Source organism: Eumetopias jubatus, unplaced genomic scaffold, assembly GCF_037043125.1.
Source record: "Eumetopias jubatus isolate StellerSeaLion01/CBP00866 unplaced genomic scaffold, mEumJub1_p1.0 scaffold_6, whole genome shotgun sequence".
In the NCBI taxonomy this organism is placed as follows: domain Eukaryota; kingdom Metazoa; phylum Chordata; class Mammalia; order Carnivora; family Otariidae; genus Eumetopias; species Eumetopias jubatus.
In genome coordinates this window covers 19602153-19629002 of record NW_028274812.1, presented here as the reverse complement: position 1 = coordinate 19629002, position 26850 = coordinate 19602153, and the positions used below count along the sequence as shown (strand labels likewise).

The window sequence follows — 26850 nt, the reverse complement described above, 5'->3', positions numbered from 1 at the left end:
CAGTGTGTGGGTGGGGCAGGGGGCTCCCAAAGGTGCCCTGTGCAGGCACCAGGGCAGAGTACCTCCATGTGACCTCTAGGGCCACACTGTCCCTAAATTCTCAGACTCTCAAAAATGGCAGCAAATGAGCTCTGCGCAGAAACTCCTCCTCCAGCATGTACACTAGGCTGGCAAAACCAAGCTTCCTTCATAATTTTAGAGAGTGAATACTTGAAACAACTGTCTTTATAACCAACATGTGGCAGCCAAAAAGAAACAACGAAGATAAATGGCTAATGCCTACTATTGAAAAATATCGAGGGAAGCAATCATTTAAAACATGGTTATGTTGTATCGAGCATTTCCAGCAATCTTGTCATACTTGATTAAATAACAAGGTTGCTTTTTTCACAATATGACTAGAGATTTTTCTTTCATATTTTAATTATTTATTTAAATATCATTATAAAATAATATGAAAGCTTTTAATGTATAATAGCAATGACATTAATTTAACACATTTACCATATGCCATCAGTCAAAATTCACCAAGCAGTGGAAAGGCAATAAAAGTACAATAGTCTCAAAGACCAGCCCTGGGGTGGGTAAATAGATATACCTACTCTTGACTCTCAGCTTTGCCACTTGCAAGCTCTGTGACCTTTGGCAAATTACTTATTCTCTTTGTGTTTCAGTTTCTTCATCCATGATTATGGATTATTTACCCATATAGGATGGACTGAGTTCATGTTCATGTAACCCTTACGTGGCTGTCCTGTTTTACTCAGTACTCTCTTGCAACTTCAAAACAAAAATCCAGCCTAGTGCATTAGTGTGCAATGGCTGTATTTCTGAAGATCTTGTAAAAAAAGAAAGTGTTTATATCACATAGCACCATGTAAAATACGTTAATACAACCCATTAGACATTTCCATTCTCTGCTAAAGTTACTCTGTGGCCTGTCTATTATCAGGGACCCAAATTCTCTGAGTACTGCTCAGCCTCAAGTCCAGTTTCCTCCACTTGTTATTTCTGGAGCAAGCATTTCCCTTTTCTTTGCTCATGGAGAAGAGTTTTGACTCTCTCTGATAGGGCAGCCAATCTCACACAGGTCCTATAGACGCAGCTTCCATAGACTATTGCCAGCATTTACCCAGTGTGATTTTCTTCATATCATTAGGGCTGTAAAGTATTTATCATGGTGTCTAGAGCATAGTAGGTTCTCCACAAATGTTAGGTATTGTGTGATTATCACAAGTGGCAAATACAGCATTAATAGACTAATATTAAATTCAATGATTCATCTTATTTCTTGCAGTTCTCAGATGAACGTGCGTCCTACTATCTATTTGTGGATAGTCTAAAACCTATTGAACTACTGGTTTGCTTTTCTGCATTGGTACGATGGGGAGAATCTGGAGGTAAGAGAGCTTTAAGAAAAGTATCGTCTTAAAGCCCAGTTTACTTTCATTCAGTCCAGGGGAAATACAAGATTTTTAAGCTCTGGATGAAGGAACGTATTTCCCCTCCAGAGTCTCTAAGAGAGTCCTCCTTCCACCACCTTCTGGGATGCTCTTCCTGCTCAGACATCATGGGTTGTGTCCACTCTTGCCACCTGCACCTCTCCTTGTCTCGGTCCTATGTTCCCCTCTTTGGCGTGCCTACTCCCGCCGTTCTCCTTCCCACCTCTACATGTCATCGTTCTTGAGTCTTTTAAGATCTGTTGAAAAACATGCACTCTTTCTCTGATTTGACAATTCTGAAGGACTTTTCCTCCATCCCACCTTGATCTTTGTTTTGTTTTCATAATTATATTTTATTTTATTTTATTTTTTAAATTTTTTTAAAAAATTTATTTATTAGAGAGAGAGAGAATGAGAGATAGCACGAGAGGGAAGAGGGTCAGAGGGAGAAGCAGACTCCCTGCTGAGCAGGGAGCCCGATGTGGGACTCGATCCCGGGACTCCAGGATCATGACCTGAGCCGAAGGCAGTCGCCCAACCAACTGAGCCACCCAGGCGCCCCTCATAATTATATTTTAGAACTTACCTGCCAATAACTGTATCATCTCAAACATCTCCGTTTCACACTCTGACTACATGCCCTGACTCTCCAGTTCCCTCTCCCTGAACCCCCTGCTCCTATAATCCTTTGCCTCTGGGACCACCGTCCATTGACCCTCCTACTTTCCTCTGTCCTTCCTCTCTTCATGTCCTTATTTTTCTCATCCCCCAGTTTCCATGGCCCGCCATTGTAACGGTAGCCTCAGACATACCTCAGCGTGATTACTCTTCTTACTCTCTCAGCTTACTGTCCTGGCAAAACCCAGGTATTGGTTCAATTTGACAGATGAACTCTGCATCTCACCTGTGTACATCAGAGCAGCTGAGTGTGACTGGAGAAAAAATAATCCTATCAGCTAGCCCCATGTTCAACTGAGGGCCACAGATTTCACAATGGCCCCTAAGCGCTGCCAATGTTTCTCTGGTTCATGCATTCTCCACTCTTGTCCTAATGGATGACTATCTCAGACCTCTAGATCTCTCTAGCAGTTGCTCTCATCTTCCTGCATTTTCAGTAAATGACCTTACTGCTATTTTCATTGGAGAGATAGACAAAAATCAGGAATGACCCACCCCATTTTCCCATAATGAGCTCTTCACAATTCTAATCACCCTCCCTCCTGCTCACATGGATGGATTGTTCTTGCTTCTCTCTGAGACCAGCCCTTTGCTCATATGTATGTATGCACAAAACATCATTCTTCAGTTTTTTGTCCTGTTTTGTTAAAGTTAAATCTCTTTATTTAAGAACAGATTAAGAAACAGCATTTTTCCCCTTACCAATCATAGTTTTACCTATGGTTTGTTTTTAATCTTACTTGTAGATTTATTTTTAATTAAGATAAACTTGGCTAAGCAGATCACATTTTCCATTTTAAAGAAAATATGCATAAACCAAAAGTTTTCTTGCTTTTGATAAATAAAATTCAAAATATTACCTCCTATTTCAGATGAAATAAATACTTTTACTGGGTTTCCCAAAATCAAATCATGTTAATTCTATGTGATCAATGAAAAGCTATGGCTCTTAGAGAAAAAGCAAAACCTAAACAAAAAAATCAAATTATCTATAACTCAAATTTACAATGCCTGGCACTGTGGAGGTACAATAAATATTTGCTGAATGCTTACTATTAAATGTCCACCAACTGTGATGGCAGGGACTATGATTTTTCACCCAGTTATACCCAATGTTTTGAATGATGTCTAGTGTAGCCATGGGCAATAAATACTTGTTGAATAAATTTGCCAAACTTTAGTGGTATAAGCTTAGTATATCTACTAATAACTCCTAAGCCACACCAAGTCCTAAAACATTGAAATCTATGTGTGTAGAGGTGTTTCAAGTCATGTTTTGCCCTTCTATGTTCAGCTTGAGTGTTATTTGGAAATAGGGTAAAGATATAAGCTAAGATAATTCCTGAAGATGTAATGTACACCAAAGTGACTACAGTTAATGACACTATATGGTGTATTTGAAAATTGCTAAGAGAGTAAACCTTAAAGCTTCTCATTACAAGAAAAAAATTGTAATTGTGTGTAGTAACGCATGTTAGCTAAACTTTCACAGTAATCATTTCACAATATATGCAAATACCAAATCATTATATGGTATACCTAAAACTAATACAATGTCATGTGCCAATGTTGTCTCAATTAAAATTTTTTTTAATTTAAAAAGTGTCTTGGCCTTACCTACTGATGAAGAATAGTAGATATTCTTTATTCATTTTAAGAGGAACACTTAATATGAAAATTAAATTTTTGTTCATTTTTGCTATTTCTACACCTTGTCAAAGCTAAGAATCAAAAGTAAAAACCTAGGGCGCCTGGGTGGCTCAGTTGGTTAAGTGGCTGCCTTCGGCTGGGGTCATGATCCAGGGTCCTGGGATCGAGCCCTGCATCGAGCTCCTTGCTCCACGGGAAGCCTGCCTCTCCCTCTCCCACTCCCCCTGCTTGTGTTCCCTCTCTTGCTGTGTCTCTCTGTCAAATAAATAAATAAATAAATAAAATCTTAAATAAAATTAAAAAAAAAGAGTAAAAACCTGGATTAAACAATGGGATATTTCAACCTTGCTTTGCCACTATCTTAGGAAAATCTCTTATTTTCCCAGATGAGGTGTTTTTCCTCCTTTAAAACTGCATCTAGAGGGATATGGTGATTTCTGTCACAGATGATTAAATGAGACAGTCTTGTTTGTCCTTTTGCTAACTCTCCCATTCCTGGTTTCTTTAGCGAGGGGTGATTCTGTGGAGAAAAGAGGACAGATAAGAAGACCTAAGTCTCACTTCAGTATTATTTCCAGTAATTATTTACCCAGAGTATTTTCTCTGGGTTTTATGAATATTTTCAGAAAATCTCTAATTCCTGGTACTATTATTATCATTACTAATATTGTGAAGGCCAGCTAAACTCTCACAGTCAAATTTTAACATTTTTCCCTCTCCTAGCTTTAACAAAAGACAGCCCTCACGTAGAGCCTGGACTGCTTACAGCTGAATCAGTTTCTTGGAAATCTCTGAAGCCTCAGGAACTTGTTACGAAGATTCATACGTATGCTACTAAGGCTACAATGGTTCGCCTGCCTGTTGGGTATGGAGTGACTTCATTTTTCCCATATGAAGAATTTTTTGACCTTGAAAACCACTGGCTACCAAATAATTAAACAATATGGGATCTAGGATATTTTCTCCTAAAGTGATTTTGTAAGAAACAGATCTATCATTAAGATTCTTGAGATAGATAATTCCATGAACAAATAAATTGAAGAAATGCTGTTCAGTAAATCTCCTTTTGGAAGACTCATAATTGTCAAAGTCTGGTAATTTCTTAAGAAAGAATACGGTTTAAAACAGCATTTCCTAAAATTCATTTATTAAACAATTCTTTTTGTTTTCTTGTAAATCTTACATTCCTTGGCAAGAACTATGATTTTCTTTAAAAACAGATTGACAAACATAGCATTTCCCCCCCATGGTTTCTATTTTTTTAACCTATGGTTTGTTTTTAATCTTACCTATATTTTTATTTTTAATTAAGATAAACTTGGCTAAGCAGATCACATTTTCCATTTTATTTTATTTTTAAAGATTTTATTTATTTATTTTGACACAGAGAGAGAGAGAGAGAGGCAGCGAGAGAGGGAACACAAGCAAGGGGAGAGGGAGAAGCAGGCTTCCCCCCCGAGCAGGGAGCCCGATGCGGGGCTCGATCCCAGGATCCTGGGATCATGACCCAAGCTGAAGGCAGACGCTTAATGACTGAGCTGCCCAGGCGCCCCCACATTTTCCATTTTAAAGAAAATATGCATAATTGAAGTTTTCTTGATTTCGATAAATAAAATTCAAAACATTACCTCCTCTTTCAGATGATATAAATATTTTTACTGGATTTCCTAAGATCAATCATGTTAATTCTATGTGATCAATGAAAAGCTACAGCTCTTATAGAAAAAGCAAAGCCTACACAGCAAAAACAAATGCTAAAATAATGTGTGCGAGCATCCAGTATTCCTAGAAAGTAATAAATTTTAGAACTTCAATATTTCTCACTTCTACCCTAAAAACTTTGGCATACAGAGATTCTCCCAGAAGTCATTATTCTGTCTGAGTGCTCATCCATCAAGACAACCAAGGGCGCTTGGGTGGCTTAGTTAGTCAGGCGACTGCCTTCAGCTCAGGTCATGGTCCCGGGGTCCTGGGATTGAATCCCACATCCGGGTCCCCCTGCTCTGTGGGGAGCCTGCTTCTCCCTCTGCCTCTGCCTGCCACTCCCCATGCTTGTGCTCTCTCTCTCTTTGTCAAATAAATAAATAAATAAAATATTTTTTTAAAAAAAGGACAACCAAAAACAGGGAATTAATAAAGAACCTTCATATATATATATATATATATATATATCCTCCAAGCAGGACCTCACCTATCAGCATGAATGTTTTGAACATGCTCTAAGGGCTCAGTAAATGAGGGGAAGTGAGCATCCCTGCTCTCAGTAATACCCCAACCTGGTAGGAGAGACACAAACAACATAGGTGAAATGATGCACTTGTGAGGAAATGACTATGAAATGAATCTGAAATCTACAAAAGCCCTATAGCACCGCGAATTATTATTGTAAGGGAAAAACCGAGACTCCTCTCTTGTGATGTGACTGCAGTGCATGGGAGAGATCTCCGGCATGTTAATCATTTAGTGTAACTATTTTGTGTCCCAAATAATTAATGCAGTTAGAGTCCATGACCTCTGATGATTCTTTCGGAGTGAAAATTCAGAGGTCCTTATCCCATCCGTGTTAAAGAATTCAACTCTCACTAATGTTTGACTTCATTTGAGCACAAGTTGTCATCAAACGCCTCACAGAGGTTAGAGCGGCAACAAAGGAGCCCGTGGGTCCTCATGTTTTCCATTGTCTTTAGGAGACATATGCTGCTCTTCACTGCATACTCCCCAGTAGGGCATTCCATACACATCTGCAGCATGGTGACTTTTGTCGTCGGAGATGAAGATGTTGTGCTACCCCACTTTGAGCCGGTAAGTACTTAAGCAACCGTGATTTTGTGTGTGTGTGTGTGTGTGTGTGTGTGTGTGTGCGCGCCTTTTTTTTCCCAAAGATTTGGAACTAAATCACATTCCTGTCTTTTATTCAACTTACCCATTTATTTTATTTTATTTTTTATACCTTTTAAAACTGTTAATTAGGTATATCCTACAAGAAATTCCTCCCCAATGGCATGTACAATACACAGTCTAAACTCTGTAGGGATACAAATAAAATAATTCTCATTTTTCTCCAACAACTGCTTTCGCCTCTGCTCTGTGGAATCCCCTGTCACGTCTGTTAACATTTCAGGTAGATCCCATAGCATACTGGTCGTTTGGGCTGTATAGAGGATCAGTACAGGCCTTTCCATTACAGTTTAAAATTGTGGTATCATATGTTCCTTGTACCCCCTTCCTTGGCCTAAGGAATTTGGAGTGTTTGACTCTGGGATTCAAGGAGGGAGGATCCATGGAGAATTCTGTCATTCTTGTTCATCTCCTCTTCTCTTGGTCTTTTCTTAGTTTCTCTTTCTCCTCTGTTCTGAAGTGTCTGAAAGAAGAAACAAGGTAAATGAACCTAGCATTTCCCCTGAGATCCTGTCTTGGTTTTAGATGCCCTCCATAAGACATCTTCTTTAGATATGTGGGCCTCTGCTTTTGGGGGGCCAATTTGCATGGGGCATTCTCACTGCACAATTCAGTTTTACACCCTCCCCTGAACCCATGTCCATGTAGCACCTCACTGTATTAATGAGGCAGGATCTTCTAAGCCAGTCAGTAAACCTCTGGGCCAAGACAGCAGCAAGATGGCTCAGGAGCAGCTCTTTTATGTTGATGTTGCTGTGGCCCAGACATGCTCAGTCATGAATTCTTGCGTCTCTGGGCAGTGGTTGTGCAGGATCCCCCATGGCTGCCTCCTCTCTGCTGTGCTGTTTCTCACCAGTCCTCTCCCTCCTGTTCAATAGAAGGAAGTTCAACAAGCCCACCTTATAAGTACATGTCTCTTTTTCCCTTAATTATGTTTATTCTGCTTATTTTAAATTCTTGTTTAATCTTTTCTTTGTTTCCTTTAAAAAAATAATTCTGCTTTAGGTAGTATGGACTATCCAGTTTGTCTCTTTCTTTAGGTGATTTAACTTCATAGGTGTTTAGTTATTTTGGTCTGTGAACCCATCTGTCCCTGGGGTTATCAATTCCTCCATCTTGTAAAAATTACTGGGCCTGGGCGCCTGGGTGGCTCAGTTGGTTAAGCGACTGCCTTTGGCTCAGATCATGATCCTGGAGTCCTGGGATCGAATCCCACGTTGGGCTCCCTGCTCAGGAGAGAGTCTGCTTCTCCCTCTGACCCAACCCCCTCTCCTGCTCTCTCTCTCTCTCTCAAATAAATAAATAAAATCTTTAAAAAAAATTATTGGACCTGAAAGCCAGGCCCTATTATTCTTCAGTTCCAATGAAGAAGCAAGAGAAAGATTAGTCCAAGAGCAGAGAGACTCAAGCTCCTCAGAACCATACAGGATCACTCCAAGTGCTGCCTCTTGACCAGACAATTTTTCTGGTCATGGCTTCACATCAGGGAGAAACACCATTGAGAAAAGGCTTTCTCTAGGCTTTCAGACATTGGAGGAGAAGGTAATAGAATGGTAAATGCATTAAGGGGGCAAGTCAGTTGCATCTGTCTTCATCAGCAGGAGATCTGTACTTGTCTAGGCATTGGGCCATTCCTCAAAATTTCTGCAGGGAACTAAGGAGCAATGATGGCACCATGGTGCTCCCTAGGAAAGGAGCGAAAACACAAAGTTTTGCTTCAACTTCACCCTCTTCATGCTGTCTCAGATCACCCTCTGCTCTGGGCAGCTCATCCTCTACCCACCAACTACCCACTACACACCAATCAAAAGAATTTTCAAACTCCTCAGAGTTCTCTTCCTTACTCTCCCACTTTCTCCCCCACCCCTACACTGACTCTCTTTTTGGTTTTGACATACAGATTTACAATTTGACATCCAATTTCTTTCTTCCACCAGCTTTATTGAGGTAAAACAGGCAAATAAAATTGTAAGTTATATAAACTGTACATCATGGTGATTTGATATACATAAACATTGTGAAAGGATCCCCACCGTCTAGTTAATTAACACAACCATCACCTCACATACTTATCTTTTTTGTTGTTGTTGACAACATTTTTGGGGGGTGACATTTGAGTTCTATTCTATTCACAAATATCAATTACACAACACAGTTCTATCAACTATAGTCACTATGGTATACGTGTAGATCTTCAGACCTTATTCAACTTACAGCTGAATGTGTGTACCCTTTTACCTAACTCTCCTTAGTTTTCCCACTCCCTAGCCCTTGACAACTACTTTTCTACTTTCTGTTTTTGAGTTTTTTTGTGTGTTTTTAAATATTCCACATATAAATGATACCATGCAGTATTTGTTTTTCTCTGTCTGGTTTATTTCCCTTACCATAATGCCTTCAAAGTCCATCTATCCATATTGTCACCAAAGCCAGGATTTCCTTCTTTCTCATGGCTAAATAATATCCCGTGTGTCTGTATGTATGTGCATGTGTATATATATATATTATATATATGTATATGTATTACACATATGCACTACAGCTACACACACACACACACACACACACACACACACACACACACTACATCTTCTCTATCCATTCATCCATTGATGGGCACTTAGGTTGTTTCCATTTCCTGGCTAATGTGTATAATGCTGCAAAGAATATGGGGGTGCAGATATATTTTCAATGTCCTGTTTTCATTTCCTTTGGCTATACACCCAAAAGTAAGATTGCTAGATTGGATGGTAGTTCTATTTTACATTTTTTGACGAACTTCCATACTGTTTTCCATATCCCTATCTCCTTTTTGCTTTTACTGTCTCCTCAGAGTCCATAGCAGGAGGGTGCCAGAAGCAGGAGGGAGCCAGTTCACCCTCTTATCTTTTTAATCTTTTTCACTCCCTCCCTGAACTCTCCTCTGCCCATCAGTTCTCCAATCCCACACAATTTTTTCGAAGTAATTCCTAGACATCCTTCAGAACTAAGTCTGGGTATTACTACTGTGGCAAAATTTCCCCTGGCTCCCAATATGAGGTAGGTGTTCTTCCCATGTGTTCCCACTACAGCAGGAATTATACCCCTTGTTTTATATCTTTGCGATCATAGACCCTAGGAAAATGCTTTGATCAAGCAAGCGTTTCATAAATAACTATTGAATCAACCATATAGAAGAGGTTTACTATATTAACAGAAATTAAATTTTTGTAAGCTTGATTACACTTAAATAAAAAAGAAAGTGAGGCTGGCTGCTATGCTTTGTCTTCACAGGAGAGCTACCGATTTACAGAGCAGTCTTTAATGATTTTGAAAGCTGTTGGAAATGTGATGGTTAGTTTCAAAGATAAGGGTAAACTCTCCGTGGCTCTGAAGGATTTACAAGCAGCTCACTACCCCATACCCCTCCACAATAAAGAACTAACTTCACAGCACTTCAGGGTAAGTGCATTTAAGTTATGATGTTTCTAGAAGGATAATTTCTATTTGAAAAAAATATATATCTTATATTAGGTGATCCCCAAAATTTAACCTTTAAAAAGACTTACATACATTTCCAAGAGAAAGAGAAAGAACTTGCAATTGCAAGTTTTCTAAAGTGGTATCTAAGAAAAAAGGGAGGGAAAGAGGGTCTTCCTTTATTTTCCATAGAGAGAATTAAGCCTTGCTTTTGTAAATTGTATTTGCACGTATAGTATCTTGTATTCTATCTGGTAATGCTACCTGGGACACCGTCACTCCTAATTGAGAACTGCTCACCTAAGCATGAATGATCTGCAAGAAATACCTGCCATGATTTACTCTTCAACCAATCTGATTTCCTCCCTTTTTTTTAAGATTATTTATTTATTTATTTGAGAGAGAGAATGAGATAGAGAGAGTGAGCATGAGGGGGGGGAGGGTCAGAGGGAGAAGCAGACTCCCCACTGAGCAGGGAGCCCAACGCGGGACTCGATCCCAGGACTCCAGGATCATGACCTGAGCAGAAGGCAGTCGCCTAACCAACTGAGCCACCCAGGCGCCCCTAATTTCCTCCCTTAAGTGAACTCTGTTATCCATTCTTGAAGGTGATGGCTCTAGATGGCTTAAGATGGTGTTCACAAACTCTAAAAATAAGCAAATATTAAACCATCATATGTCAAGAAAGCTATGGTCTTCCCTGCTACAGCTGGCCCCTAAGGCCATAGCTGGTATTCAACATCTCTGTCCTCTACCACCCATTCTAGATTTCCCCTTTTCTCCAGCCAAAGCTCCAGCTGTTCTGGTCGTCTCTTGGGTGACCTAGACCTTCAATCCTGATGAGCACAAGACCTTGATTGCCTTACTCTTTTCAGGCTGTGATTAATCATTCACTGCAGAAGCACCAAGAAGTGTCCAAGCAAATTCAGACATAATTCTTCCTGTCCCCATTATGCAGCAGAAACCCTAGTACTTCATGACAATCAGGGTAAATTCTACCCCCACACCATTATATTTGTTCCTTTTTCCTATTTGTATACCAGAATGAGAAGCTCAAAGTAACCAGGCATATATCATAACTTAGGTTTATTGTAAATCATATCATGTTCCCTGATGGAAGCATTCCTTGCCCTCCATACCCAGGAATTAGGTCCTCCAATTTAGCAAACTGCCTGTTGGGACAGAGAACACTAATTATGGCAAATGGGCCACTGGAAATAATGGTGAGAGAGGCCAATCCTACTTCCAGTCTTTGAATCCCAAGCCTGTATATCTTAGCTTTTGTAGATATAGCAGTGCATGTTGGTCTTTGGTTCTGTTCATATATACCGTGCCCTGGAGATACCCTGTCAGTTCTCCAGGATGTCATCTCCAGGCTGGCCCATTAGCTGAGACTTTTATATGCCATTCCAATTTGCCAGGAATTCTATCAATTCTTTCTATGGTATATATTAGGACCATTGAGTCCCAAACATTCTCCAGTGGTTAAATCTCCTCTGTATAATGAGACCCTTGGTCCAAAGGAATGTTAGGTTGGATTTGATGTTTGTAAATCAGATTTTCCGTAACCCCGTGGGTAATAATGCTGGCAGAGGCACCAAGGAAAGAGAAAACAAACTCATGTTTGAGGTAGGTGTCAATGCTAGGAGGGATGCATGCGGACAGGAAGAATTGTGTCCGAATTTGCTGGGACACTTCTTGGTGCTTCTGCGCCTCCTTGATAGAAGCCCACTGAAATAAATTTGCCACCACGTGCTGACTGGAATCCCCAGAGGATGATACTGTATTAAAGTTTCTGCTACTAACAGATTAGACTGCTAAGCCTGGGTGAGAGAGAGCCCAAACTATTGGAACCATTCGTAGTTCCTGTCCTTGCCACCCAGAGTACTTGTGCATGAGTCTGTTGTTGCTAGGTCAGATCCAATATGTAAATGACCTTTGTGCATGCTTCACTTACACAAAAGGGAGCTATTTTGGTAATGAAATACTTTAAATTTTTAAATATTTTTATACTTTTGTATTACGTAGTTATGTGACATTTCTTCAGAGCCACATCCCATAAATCAATACATTTCAAATTTGTCTATCATAAACAATTCCAGATGGATCAGTTGCAGCATACTCTAAGTATCCCATAGATAAGGACTCCCTCACGAGTAAATAGCATTAGTGTGTTTTCTGGGAGGTCCTTCATTAGCATGCTTACAAAACAATTGGTGCTCAAATCTCCTACAGATCTTTCTCTTGCTTTGGATCCTGCTCAAAGCTGATGGCCTTGTAAGTCACTCAGTAAATGCATTGGAATAATATTCCCCAAAGCAGAATATTCTATCACCAACTCCAGAGAAGACTATCAAGGACAGGCTTCTTTCTTAGTTTCAGTGTCTTATCATTTACTTTAGAGGGGATGTCCCAGCATGCCTAATCCTCTGGACCCCTGAAATCACTGATGTGGTGAATCCATGAATCTGTGTGAGGATCGTTCCCCACTCTCTAGCATGCATGTGTCTTAATCAGGAGTCAGAGTAACGGCCACTTCCTGCCCACAGGTCTGAGTTCACTGTGGTCATCAACATCCACACGTAGTCCAGAGTGATGTCCTGTAGAACATCAGAGTGATGTCCTGTAGAACACCAACATGAACAATTAAATGTAACAGAGAGTAGGAGGATTAACATAATCATGTATTTTTCTTATTTTTATGCTAGACGCTGAAATACTTAGAGCATTTTATTAGCATGTCACAAAAAACACATCTAACTCATTTAAGTCATAACAAGGAGCTGGATGTGCTAATTTCTTATAAGGATATAGGGAAATCTTGACACCCAAGGATAGGAATGACTCAGTGTGGAACTTCAAAGAGGGGATAGACACCCCCTTGAACGTATCTTCTTCATTTTGTTTTTCTCCTTATAGACATGTTATCTCTACTCCTAAGTTCATATCATGGAAAAACTGACTCCTGACTTACATCACTTTCCCATATGAGTCCAGTTTAGAATATCTTGATCCTGATCTCAAATTATTCAACCAAAGTAACAATGATTTGCTCAGCTTGGGTTAGGTGGTTTCTTACAGGCTTATCCACTGTTGTCAGTTGATGGGGCACTTACAAATATAGATTATGAGATTAGGTCCCTATCTCTAAACATATGGGGAGGCACCCCTCTGGAGTAGTCAGAAAATGTGGACTTAGCAGGAAGTACAATAGTCATATGTCTTTGAAGAGCACTGTATCTCACCAATTCTAAGACGCACATTTCTTTTCACACTTTAACAGGAGAAGGAAATTAGAGTGTGTCTTATAATTGGTGGTTCCTTATAATCATGGCCAGGTAGCCTTCAGAATTCTCTACGCACACAGGGACATGTTCATAAGGGTTCATACTGTTACTGCTTCAAAAGAAATATATGTTTTTTTTGACAAAGGCCTAATCCTTATGGGAAGAGAATTAAATGACATTAGAGAGCCTCTCAAAGAAACATGAAAGCAGAGGGATTTTCCCTACACCAGACTGACACCCCCCCCTCCCCTGGACCCTTCCTCCCAAGGCACAGGGAAAGAGAGAGAAGGAGAGGAGAACCTGGCTAAAAATCACCTCAAATGGTGTTCCAGGCACCTTACATAATCCACCAAGCACATTACTCCCTGTGGACAAATAAATAGCTAAAAGTAAGCCAGCAGCAGGGTGCTGGGGCTTGGTGGTTATTCTCAGTGGCATGAGTAGATAAATGGAGTTCCTCAGAATTTCAAGATGAAAACTATGAAAAAACTTGGAAGAAGGAATATGTATTCTGCTTATGGTCTTAAAACCTTCCATGGGTCCTCTTTGGTAGGATCAGGAATGAGCCAGCACCAACACTTACTGAATGGGGGTCGGTGGTTTGAGTAAAACCCCAGGGACAAAAGTAGAACACACTCTAGGCAATGGTGCATCTTCAAAGCTTGACAACATAAAGGACAAAATTATATAGGAAAACACAGATGTTAAGTATTTTCAAAAAATGATTTGCAAGAGTAAGAGTTTGAATATAAATGTTTTCAGAATACTTAACCAACTTATGTAGCTTATTTTATTTTTTTCATGTATGTTTCAGTGTGATGTATGACAAAAAAGCTCTATGTAAATAAATCTACAAGAGTTTTTTCAGTAGGAAGTAAATACTCGTAGATGAAAATAAGAAAGTGATAAAAAGTCTAAACAACATATTTTCTTTTTTGGTAATACATGAAACAATAGTGTGTCTTATAGTGGATGGCGTTTTAGAACCAATGAAATATAGTATTTAACTTGCTTAAGCACAAAGGCCATATTTTTCATCTTATGCTATATCTCTTCAATCAGTTATATGCTGATTGAGTGTACATTATAAACATTATAGTGATTAAATTTTATTAAATTAGAAATGGTAAGGTGATAAATAATTTTGCTCTCTTTCTGGGTGAATGAGACTTCAAGATCTTCTGTTATACTGTGCATCTGAGAAATATGTATTTTTATTTTTAGAGTATTTAAAGTTTTATACTTTAATTTGAATACACTTCAAATGCATTCCGTGCTCTCTAAATGTAATATTACCTGGCAATGTTATTTTCTTGGTGTAAAAAAATGGACTAACATATTTTATCTTTTTCAGGTTTTTCATATTTCTTTATGGCGTTTAATGAAAAAAACTCAACTAACAAAACTTCCTCCCAACTTTAAATTTGCATTTCGTGCTATGGTTTTGGATTTGGAGTTACTCGATTTCTCCTTAGAAGATGTTTCTTTAGGTACTGAATAATTTAGATATTTGTTTGACAAAGGACTTTCTAGCCTTATAGAAGAGAAATAATTTGAGAAAAGCACAAAGATTTTGTGGAGTAGGTAGACTAGGTCTATACCAAACAGGTGGAGAGTTCAAGCTGTGCTCTGGGAAGCCCACTGTCTCCAACAATCTACCTTGTGTCCCCAACTTCACATATTTCCATGGAAGCCCAGAATTCCCCCGCTTTATTTGTTTCTTCCCTGAAAGACTATGAAAGTTGCTAACATTTACGATATGATTAGAGGAATCCTGGGAAGATCTTCAGATCCAAGGAAACCCTCCTTTCCCGCTCTCCCAATGCTCTAGTCACGCAATTTTAACATTTTCTTTCAGTTTTGAGAGAAACTCCTTACTGTTTTCACAGAACAACTCATAGTAGCTCACTCAGTATGTAGTGTTTCCCTTCTCCAGGATGTTTATGTTCTAAAAAAACGGGCCACCTGCAGAGCACAATATTAAATATAAAGACAAATCTATCATTGTGGCACTTTATATGTCAGGGGACTTTAACAGTTAAAGGCATTGAAAACTGGGGAAAGGATTAAATACCTTAACTCAAATTTCAGTCCAAAATTTGTTTTTCTGTTTCCAGCGGAATGCGTCGACATTAAATACTGCCTACCAGTAAGTGATAAAGAATATTCTCCTGAAGAAGTAGGAGCAGCAATTAAAATTCAAGCCATGTGGAGAGGGACTTATGTCAGATTGCTTATGAGAGCTAGAACACCAGGTACCTTTTCCAGTCATTTATAAAATAAACTTGTGTATGTAAGAATGAATATTTGTGTGCTAATCAAAAACATTTTGGAGTTATCTTACTTTATTATTGGGCTAATTCTTTGTAATTCTATAAATATTGAAATTCCTTGAGGTCAGAATGCATGTCAGCACACTCACTCTGTAGCTCCCAGAATTTAGCACAGTGCCTGGCACAGAGTAAGCACACAACAAATACATGCTGGAAGAAAGAATGAAGGACTCAATGAATGATCAGCTATGTCTTCCCAGTCTGTTGTGAGTCTTACAGCACAGAGAACTAGTCTTTTCCTCTATGCATCTCCCATGTCTAGCAGAATGCTACAGCAGTCAGCTTCAGCTAAGCTGTGGATATTTTTACATTTCTAGATCATTTTTCAAAGAAATAAATGAATGAATGAGTAAATGAATGAATGGGTTGAGTGAAAGAAGCTTTCATGTGTCCGTGTGGCATACATTTAGAGAGCACAGAATGCATTTGAAGTGTATTCTAGCTATTAAATCAAATTATCAGTGTATTCTATTAAATCAAATTATTTATGTATGTATAATAAACTATTTTTGTGAAAAAGGCTGTTTTATTTTAGCTTTTTATGAGCTTAAAATAAAACACTGCAGAGGCAAAAATTATATTTAATCATTTTCATTCTGCAGTTTTTGTTTCTAAGAAAAGGCTTATCTTCAATAGAATTTTTTTTAAGATTTTATTTATTTATTTGAGGGGGGGAGAGAGAGAGAGAGAGAGAGAGCTTGCGAGTGCACAAGTGAGGGGAAGGACAAAGGGAAGGGAGAAGCAGACTCCCTGCTGAGCAAGGAGCCCAACTCTGGGCTTGATCTGATTCGGGACCCTGAGATCATGACCTGAGCCAAAGGCAGATGCTTAATTGACTGAGCCACCCAGGCGTCCTCCAATAGAATTCTTTGAATGTACTGAAACATTTTGTTGTGAAGTGTCTCTATTTGAAGTATTTAATGAGAATAATCAAAATGTTCATCTCAGCAGGGAAAACTACAGATACACAAATGTAAAGTAAATAAACTGCATTGTATAGTTGTGTGAGAGAAAAATATTACTGTTGCTTGATTTTGATATTATTCTATTAGAAAAAGTAAAGATAGATTTATCAAATTAAATATATAGTAAAATATACTTTTTGTTGTCCACATATGCTGTAAAAATTATATTCAAACAATGATTTTCTTTCTTTTTAGACACAAAAACTTGAAGAACCTAATAATGTTTTAATAATATTTGCATTTCTTTCACTCAATGAATATTTATTGAATAACTTGTGTGCACAGCACTGTTCTAAATTCTGATTTTATTGAAGTCAGTTAAACTGACAGAGTTTCTGCTTTGATGAACCTTGTGTTCTAGTGGTGGTAGACATACAATAGACAAGTAGATATATTAAGATATCAATTTCAGATTCTAGTAAGTACTATGAAGAAATTAAAATAGGATAATTAGGGAAAAAGTCAGTTTCTGACTTGTTAAATTTGAGCCACTTACTATGGATTTGCATTTTTCTTACCAAATCATCTACTCCTAAACCAATGTGGATTATGGGACTGAGTTTTAGTGGGATCCCATTAGACATTGTTTTTTAGAAAAATTGGATGAATTATTTTTTCTGTCATAAGAGCTTTCATAAAGAACTTTTAGTGTGAGGGCGCCTGGGTGGCTCAGTTGGCTGGGCGACTGCCTTCAGCTCGGGTCACGGTCCTGGAGTCCTGGGATCGAGTCCCGCATCGGGCTCCCTGCTCAGCGGGGAGTCTGCTTCTCCCTCTGACCCTCTTCCCTCTTGCGCTCTCTATCTCTCATTCTCTCCCTCTCAAATGAAAAAATAAAATCTTTAAAAAAAAAGAACTTTTAGTGTGATAAAAGATCTCCTGATGTAAACTCTTTGATGAGAATCTTCAATTAGATGAAAGAACACTTTATGATGTCGCTGAAGATGAAGGAAAACAGCACAAATCAATGAGCAGAGCTGTCGACTAGAAGTTTATAGCTTTATATTTTAACATAATTTTGCTGCTAATAAAGCCTATGGCTTTGGATACCACCTTGTGAATTTCAGCTTCTTTATCTGTAAAAGGAGGGCTTTGAACAAGATGATCTTTCAGGCATCTTGCAGTTTTTATATTGCTATTTTTAATTATTATTTTTAGACACAAAAGAAAATACCAGTGTTGCAGATATTCTCCAAAAAGTTTGGAGTATATTGGAACTGAATATAGAACAGTATGCAGTTTCTCTCTTAAGGTAAGGCAGTATAATGAAACTTCTTGTTGCAGTATCTTGGTATCCTTCAAGTTCCTGTTCAAGTGCTACCATGTTCATTGAGTTTTCCTAATCACTGCAGTGAGAAACACCGCTTCTTCTGAACTTCCACAATATTTTATCTGAAGCATTTCTATGGTACTTACTACTTTGGGTTTGTCTTAATTATACTTAACCAAGATTCTAAGCAGAAAACCTCTGAGAAGCAGAGCAAAGTTTCTTGAAGTCTTATGGTGCTGAGGTGACCACGGTCAGAGTTTAGGACCTACTAGGGGAGGGGACTCCAACAAACAATTAAAATTGTCAGTTGAAATCCCTGGACAGTAACACTCCAGAAACAGGGGTAAACCAGAAGTAGACTGAGCCTCAGCAAAACTACTGTAGCCACAAATCATATGTAAGCAACAGGATAATCTGAACAAAACTGAGAAATTATAAATTATATACACACACACATGCGCGCGCGCGCGCACAGATGTATTTAAAAGAGGCAAACCCTCTGGTGATGTTGGAGTTAGCAGACAAAAATCTCAAAACTTAACTGTAATGGAAATGCCAAAGAAAATAAAGAATAAGGAGAAAATAGATCAAAAGTTTAGACTAATAAAGCTGAGTCAAATGGAAATTACATAAATGATTTTTTTTAGATAATGTTTTTTATTTAACACCACACTATTAAGGTCATTAATTTATCCTGTTTAGTTAGATAAATTTTGCTAATTAATTACATATACTCATAAAACTACTGCAAAAACATGATACAGAATATTTCCATTACCCACAAAGTTTTGTTTGTGCTCTTTCATATAACTCATTCCTTCCCAACAAGAAACCTATACCCTGAGTTTCATCACCATAGATTAGATTTGATTGTTCTTCAATTTCATATAACTGAAATCACACAGCATGTGCTCTTTTGTGTCTGGCTTATTTCACTCAGAAATATTTCTGAGATTTTTAACAACTGAAATTAAAAACTTACTTGTAGATTTAACAGCAGATTAATCAGAACAGATGAAGAGATTGGTGAACTTGGAGATAGGTTAATAGAAAAGTATCCAAACTGAAGCATGGGAGAGAGCGAATGGGAAGTAAGAAAGTAACATAAGGGACATGTGGAATATGCTCAGAAAGTCCAATATTGTCATTATAGCCGCAGACTGTAAAAAGTTAATAACTGAGAACTTTCCAAAACTGGTAAAACACATCAACTCATGTTTTCAGGAGACTGCATGCAAACTCCATGCAGAAAGGCTACAAAGAAAAGTATTTCTAGACTCATTGCAGTGAAACTACTGAAAAACAAAGGCCAAAAGAAAAACCTTCAAATCAGCCAGAAAAATAATGCATATTATCTTCAAAGGGCAATCAACAAATAGCTACATATAAGAGTAAATTCATGACCTTAAGCAATGAGGAATGTAGAAGTTAGGTATAAGGTTTTAAAGAGTTCTAAGGTTATAGTATTATTGCAGAAATGGTAAAAGTAATAATTTAGATGAAACACAGGGGAGGGATGCATGGTATCCTTTCTAGCAATATACTAATGAACAGCTAGTGAATTTAGGAAGAGGTAAGATTAGTCTCACAAATCTTCTAGAGAACAGAAAAAGAGGAAACACTAACCAGTTCATACTCTTGATTTAAAAAAATTCAACAAGGACAGTAAGAAAATGAAATTGCAAACCAGTCACCTTCTTCAAATTGCAAACCAATCACCCTTTTGAATAGATACAAAAAATGTGTAATAAAATATTAGTAAATCAAAATTGGACTTAAATAAAAAGGATAATGCCTTGTAATCAAGTAGGCCTCTCATTCCCAGGTATACAATGGTAGTTTAATGTTAGAAGATTTGTCATTTTAATTCAGTACATTAACAGGGAAAAGGAACAAATCATTTGGTCCTCCAGATAGAATCGGAAAAAACATTTGATAGAATTTAACACAAATTCAAAGTTATTTATTTATTTATTTATTTATTGTTTTTAGAAAACTTGGACTTTTAGAGAAGAAAACTTTTAGAGAAGTCTTTCATTAATATGTTATTGGCATCTGGTATTTTCGAAACTTACTACAAACATGATTAGTGGTGAAATTTTGAAAGCATTTCTTGGGTTTAGAAATGAGACAAAAATGTCTGCCTGATGACTTCCATTCACAATAATCCTGGAATAATTCTGAGAAGGACAAAATGGCAATAAAGCAAAGTAAAAGTCATTAGGATTTGAAGGGAAAAAATAAAACCACCACTGTTTACAGATGATATGATTGTATATGTAGAAAATATATTTTTAATTAATTTATTTGATAGAGAGAAAGAGAGGGAACACAAGCAGGGGGAGTGGAAGAGGGAGAAGCAGGCTTCCCACTGAGCAGGGAGCCCGACGCGGGGATTGATCCCAGGACCCTGGGATCATGACTCAAGCTGAAGGCAGACTGTTATCGACTGAGTCACCCAGGTGCCCCTGTAGAAAATATTTTAAAATCTGCAGAAAAATTATTAGAGTTAGAGAATTAAGAAAAGTTGCTGGAGACAAGGTCAATATAAAATAACAATTGGATTCCTACTTATAAAAATAATGAAAAAAATTCACTATGAAACAAATATAAAAATTTTAAACATAGAAAAAATCCAAATCTATACGGTATTTGCCTAACCCTGAGGATAAGTGTCTCGTTCACCTCACCCTAGTCCTGGCCCATGGACACTGCCATTACCTGACCGTCCAGCTTGACTGACTTGCACACATCTTTCAGCATCAGACCTAATGCTACCCCCCAATATACTAATTATCAGGTGTGTGACCTGGGGTAAGTCTCTTATCCTCTCTAAAGTTGAAATTAAAATTTTATTAATAATATTTAATATTTTTATTAATAATATTTAATATAGGGAAATCATTTTAATATAGGGAAAACAATATCTATCTCATAGTATTATCCTTTTGTAAGGCTGTAAAGATAAATTAAGGTAACACAGGAAAAGTACTTAACACCAAACTACAGATTGAGGCATTACAGGGCATTAGCTGTTGTAAATATTACTTTATTATTACTACTAAATGGGAAACTCAGGTCCTGGAATCCAGCCTTACATTCTCAGATCTTAAGGGGCAGAACTTTCCCAAGTGAACTTTGGGCAAGGCTCAGTTTACTGATGTAACTTTCTTACTGTACTAAGATGCAAAGTTAAAAGAAAATCTTTCAAGTCTGTCAGGAATATTTCTCTGGGTCACTCAAGATATTCCATAGACATCAGGGTTTTGATGGCACTATATGCATTAGAATTTCCTGAGGCTATGAAAAAGTGTGGAATGTATGATGTGAACAATGACTGTATTACTAAATCCCTGCCCTATCTTAGAATGGCAGCTGGTCCCATTACAGTCAGTTCCCTAGGTAGCCTGTGTAGCTGATGTATTGGCTCAGCCAACACCCACATGTGGATTTGGCTGGCCCCCCCATTGACAGACCACCACATTAGAGTTCCCAGTTAGGGTGGTCAGTTTATTTATCATTTGAACTGGGATACTTTTACAAAAGGGACAGAGGGAGCACTGTTAATAATTATGACAGGATTATGAGTATAAACCAGGACTGCCCCAGGCAAACCAGGATATGTGGTCAATCTTTGTTCTCATAACTTACCTACAAGGCTTAAAACTCTCCCAAGTATAAATCTGTCACTTTCCTCCCATCAAAGACCAGTGATCAAATGGAGCATATGAATCCTATCCCCCATAAGAATCTCCATGGCTTTGCTTCTTACTGACGGTACAGTCAAGCCATCTGCTTTCTAGAAGGCAAGAAAACCTCTAGATCTGTCTAGTCCTCTAATACAGAACGATTTTCTATGGCCATTATGGCTTCCATCCCAGCTAATTCCATAGATGTTATACAAAAGACCTAGATTGCTGGTGCTACTGAAGCTAGATCTAGTTCCTGGCCGTGGGAGGGAAAGAACCTAGCACATCTCTTACATGACTTACCTAGCACATCTCTTACATGACTTCCATCATGTTCTGAAATAGGCCACAGCCTTCCAGGGGGCAAACATGGAGAAACCTCAACCCATAATTCTTTTAACCAGTTGCACATACCACTCCTTTATGTGCCAAAAATCACATAGAAGGAAAACTGATGTTCTCCCCTTGGTCATGGCCTTAGATTTTTGTTCGTTTTAATCCCTTTTTACAAATCCATTCCCTACTTTAAACTCCATTCTAGTTATCGACTCCCATGTCAATTCCAGACCTTGAGTGGCGCTCACCAGTTTCATTGCTACTTTGCCTGTTCCTGTTTTCCTACCCTTATAGTTTGAGCTTTGTTGCTGATTTCCCACCTATAAACTGTAATTACTTTCTTGATCATGAATTAAGTTCTCCTTTGATTAAGAACTTCAAATAACTTTAGAGACCTTTGAGAGACATCTTTCATGGTTGACCTAGAATGGGCTCCCCTACCTGTGTGCCATGCACTCTGAACCCCACAGCTTTTGATCAAGGACTCAATCCAGCCAACAGCAGACTGTGATATTTTATGTTATTTTGTCTACTTCCTTTTTTGTAAGTAAAATTTATTTTAAAAGTTGCCTTCGCCATTAGAACTTATATTATTTTTACATTTCTAGACTAATGTTTAAAAGCAAGTGCAAGTCTATTGAATCTTACCCATGCTATCAAGATGAAGAAACTAAGATTGTTTTTGCTGACTATACTGTGACTTATGCAGACCAGCCACCAAATAGTTGGTTTATAGCATTCAGGTGAGGCTATCATAAATCGGCATATGATGTCATCTTTAAATGGCATGCGATAGTCTTATGTGTAGAGCTTTATTTATGGTAGTAGTGAAAGTATGAACTTACAGGCTGTTTTCACAACTTAGCACTTCTTCCCCATCTGCTATGCATAAATGAGATATTACAGGATTTTTATCCATGTTTCTTTAAATAAAATGTGAAGAATGTGAAGTTAATTATTAGTATTTTTAGGAGTATGATAAACATAATATAAATTGGTGTGCTATCAGTATAGAAAGAAATTATTTAATTTTCAAGCAATATCGTATTAGGTAAAAGTCACAGATTACTTATAAAATGGGATTTCTTAAAGGGCTTGTATTTACATGACAAAACGGTATATTAATAATTTAAAAAACCAGTATGTATACCTTGTAGTTATTGGAAATTTTAAACTTTTTTATTTCTTGCCTTAAGCCTAATTTCAAACTTTCTTTATGATTCACGGCAAGGGGAAGTTCATTCTTTTGTAATTACAGAGAAACATTTTTTGTTCCTCAAGATATGATTTTGGTTCCCAAAGTATATTCTACACTCCCGGTCTGCATGCTTCACATTGTTAATAACGACACAATGGAACAAGTGCCAAAAGTGTTCCAAAAAGTGGTGCCTTATCTTTATACCAAGAATAAGGTAGGTGCAAAATTTATTCTCCCCATATGATAGACTGGCAGTGAGAAGCCAGACATTAGTAAGATTCCAGGAGCGGGTAGAACAGATGTGCTTTTCAACCTACTTAACAGGGGAATGGGGTCCTGGTCTTTTTCTGTAGAAGTCCCATTTATTTGACAGCCCAACGTTTTTAATGTGAGTGCTAGAAGCTTCACCTCTCAGCTCTCTTTTTTCTTCTCTCTGAAGAAAATATGACAAAAGGAAAGCATTGGAAATTCCTATTAGAATCATAAAATCATACAAACCCTTAAAATGGAAATGGAGGTAAAGGGCTCATTTAGTCCTATTCTTTGGATCAAATTAGCTGGTTGTCTCAGTTTCCCACCGGGTTTTTATTCCATCCCTAAATATTTCAGAAGATTGTGATTACATGGCCATTCATCCACCGCCCCCAATCTTTTCCAGGGCTACACAGATTCTTTAAAAAGCACTTGGCACATTGCTCCTGCTGCCCGATGGACCCTGCTTTCTGATGATCCCACTGAAATCATGTTGCCTTTCTATTTGAATCTCATCTTTGTGTTTTTGGTTATTTCCTCTAAGAGGGAAGCATAACAAAAGGCAGTATACACCTACACTGTAAACTGGGAGATTTGTTTTTACTCTGACCTTTCATTCTTTACCTATATGGTTTTGAATCTTTTCATTCTTCTCTTTGAGCTATGGTTGTAATTGACTTTCCAAGTTCATTTCAGCCTATGATTCTGTGCATTATTTTGCACAAATTAAGACATACCTATCTAATGAATACTGGTTTATAGGAATGAAGGATAAATTTTTAAAAGTATTAAGTCCATAAAAAACCTAAAATCTCTTTTGAGTTGTTTAAGAGATTTTTTTAAATGGGATTTAATTTTTTTTTTAAGGCTTGGAAGGGTTTTTTGGTGCCTGGGTGGCTCAATCAGTTAAGCTTCTGCTTTCAGCTCAGGTCACGATCCCAGGGTCGTGGGATCGAGCCCCACGGTTGGTTCCCTGTTCAGCGGGGAGCCTGCTTCTCCCTCTCCCTCTGCCTGCTGCTTCCCCTGCTTGTGCGCTCTCTCTATCTGTCTCTCAAATAAATAAATAAAATCTTCTAAAAAAAAAAAAAGACTTGGAAGGGTTTTAAGACTTCATTGCAACTCTTAGCAGCAATAAATAAGAGCAGTTTTAGCTTCACAGCAAAATTGAGAGGAAAGTACAGAGATTTCCCATATACACACTGCTCCCACATGTGCACAGCCTCCCCCATTATCGACGAACCCCACCAGAGCGGCACATTGATTACATTGATCAGGGCGCCTGGGTGGCTCAGTTGGTTAAGTGACTGCCTTCGGCTCAGGTCATGATCCTGGAGTCCCAGGATCGAGTCCCGCATCGGGCTCCCTGCTCTGCAGGGAGTCTGCTTCTCCCTCTGACCCTCTTCCTTCTCGTGCTTTCTATCTCTCATTCTCTCTCTCTCTCAAATAAATAAATAAAATCTTTAAAAAAAATTTATTACATTGATCATCCCACTCTGACACATCGTAATCCCCCAAATTCCATGGTTTATATTATGGTTCACTGTTGGTGTTGTACATTGTATGGGTTTGGATGAATGTAAAATGACATGTGTCCGTTATCATGGTATCATTAAGAGTGTTTTCACAGCCCTAAAAATCCTCTGTGATCCACCTATGTATTCCTCTTCCCCGACCCCTGACCTTTTTTCTGTCTCCATAGTTTTGCCTTTTCCAGAATGTGGTGAAGTTGGAATAGTATAGTGTGTAATCTTTTCAGATTTGTTTCTTTCACTTAAAAACAGGCATTTAAGATTTTTCCATGATTTTATGGTTTAATAGCTCATTTCTTTTTAATAATAATATTCCACTGTCTGCTTGTTTCAAAGTTTATCTACCTGTTCACCTACCGAAGGACATTTTGGCTGCTTCCAAGTTATGGCAATTATGAACAAAGCACCTACAAATGTCTCTGCGCAGGTTTTTGTGTGGACATAACTTTTTGGCGTAAATACCAAGGAGCACTATTGCTGGACTCTATAATAAGAATATGTGTAGTTTTGTAAGAAACCACCAAACCGTCCTTCAAAATGTCTGTACCATTTTTCATCCCCACTAGCAATGAGTGAGAGTTCCTGTTGCTCTGTATCTTCAGCATTTGGTATTTCCAGTGTTATGGATCTGGGCTATTCTAATAGGAGTGTAGTGGTATCTCATGGTTGTTTGAGTTTTTCTGATAATATACAATGTGGAACATCTTTTTGTATGCCTATTTGCCATCTGTATATCTTCTCTGGTGAGAAGTCTTCTAAAATTTTTTAACTAGGTTGTTTGTTTTCTTATTGTTGAGTTTTAGGAGTTTTTGCATATTTTGGATAACAGTCCTTTATTATATGTGTCTTTTGCAAATATTTAAGTATTATGTTACTGTTACTCGTGAGCCTTAAAGTCATTTAGAATAGTCAGGTTCTCTCTTAAAACCCTAACACTGGTTTAGCTTTAGACTTTAACTTAACAATACCTATCCCACCATTTTGTAACTTTTTTTTCCCCCTCTCAAACTTATTCTCTGAGCCTAGACAGACACAAAATCAGAGTCATGTAATTTTATTTTGTTTCTTAATGTATTAGTATTACAAGCTCAAAAAATAATGAGAACAGCAATAAATCTGTGCATTACACTTTACAAATAAAAATACTTTAGTGTATATGATTTATCTTCCTTTATTTCCTTGCCCCAAACATAATTTTAAAAGGTCCTTATTGGTGTTGCAATTCTCATCTCATTATGGGTATTGTAATTCTGGGTAATATTCCTAGATGTTTATTGAATTTATTTTGTCTTATATATATAGATATACTGTCTTATATATTTCTACTTTTTGTTTCTGGAAATCTAAACACATCGGAGAGCTTCCTTTGCATCAGAATCAACTGGAATACAAATCTATATTTTTTTTCCTTATTAGAAGTGTCTGGAATTATAAACTCAGAATTACTTTGAACTTTTGTATCTCATTATGATATCATGCTCTTGCTTCACTGACATTTTTGCCAGATAGATATCCAATTACATAGAACCAAGCTATTACCCACTATAACATTATCCCAGGTTTCTTAGCTGCTTCTTTTCCCCAATCTAAAGAGCTCATCTCCATACTCATATCTGGGTTCCCTGGAACCAGATCTGCTGTTAACTTGATAGATTTATCTGACAATTGTCATCCCAAGGGAACTACATTTCCATAAATGCTTCTCCTTTTCTCATCTTGTATTTAAAAACAGGGACATCAGGTAGGAAGTTATTGGGCTACTCCAGGGTGATGCAATGATAAAAACCTGCATTAGCAAGCATTAGAAGAATTGGAAGAAAACATAGCAATCATCTATCAGAGTTATGTGCTTTGTGTTATAGCTTGA

At 37.8% G+C, this 26850-nt stretch overlaps 1 protein-coding gene across 1 annotated transcript in view; it reads left to right on the top strand.

Moving 5' to 3' along the window:
• ADGB (androglobin) overlaps positions 1-26850 on the top strand; it is a 158614-nt gene that overhangs the window by 85610 nt on the left and 46154 nt on the right. The window contains exons 17-25 of the mRNA XM_088023849.1: positions 1298-1400; positions 4494-4635; positions 6458-6572; positions 9942-10109; positions 14769-14904; positions 15532-15669; positions 17868-17961; positions 22613-22747; positions 23263-23416. Of these exons, the coding sequence (XP_087879975.1) occupies positions 1298-1400; positions 4494-4635; positions 6458-6572; positions 9942-10109; positions 14769-14904; positions 15532-15669; positions 17868-17961; positions 22613-22747; positions 23263-23416 (1185 nt within the window). The remainder of the gene's footprint in view (positions 1-1297; positions 1401-4493; positions 4636-6457; positions 6573-9941; positions 10110-14768; positions 14905-15531; positions 15670-17867; positions 17962-22612; positions 22748-23262; positions 23417-26850) is intronic.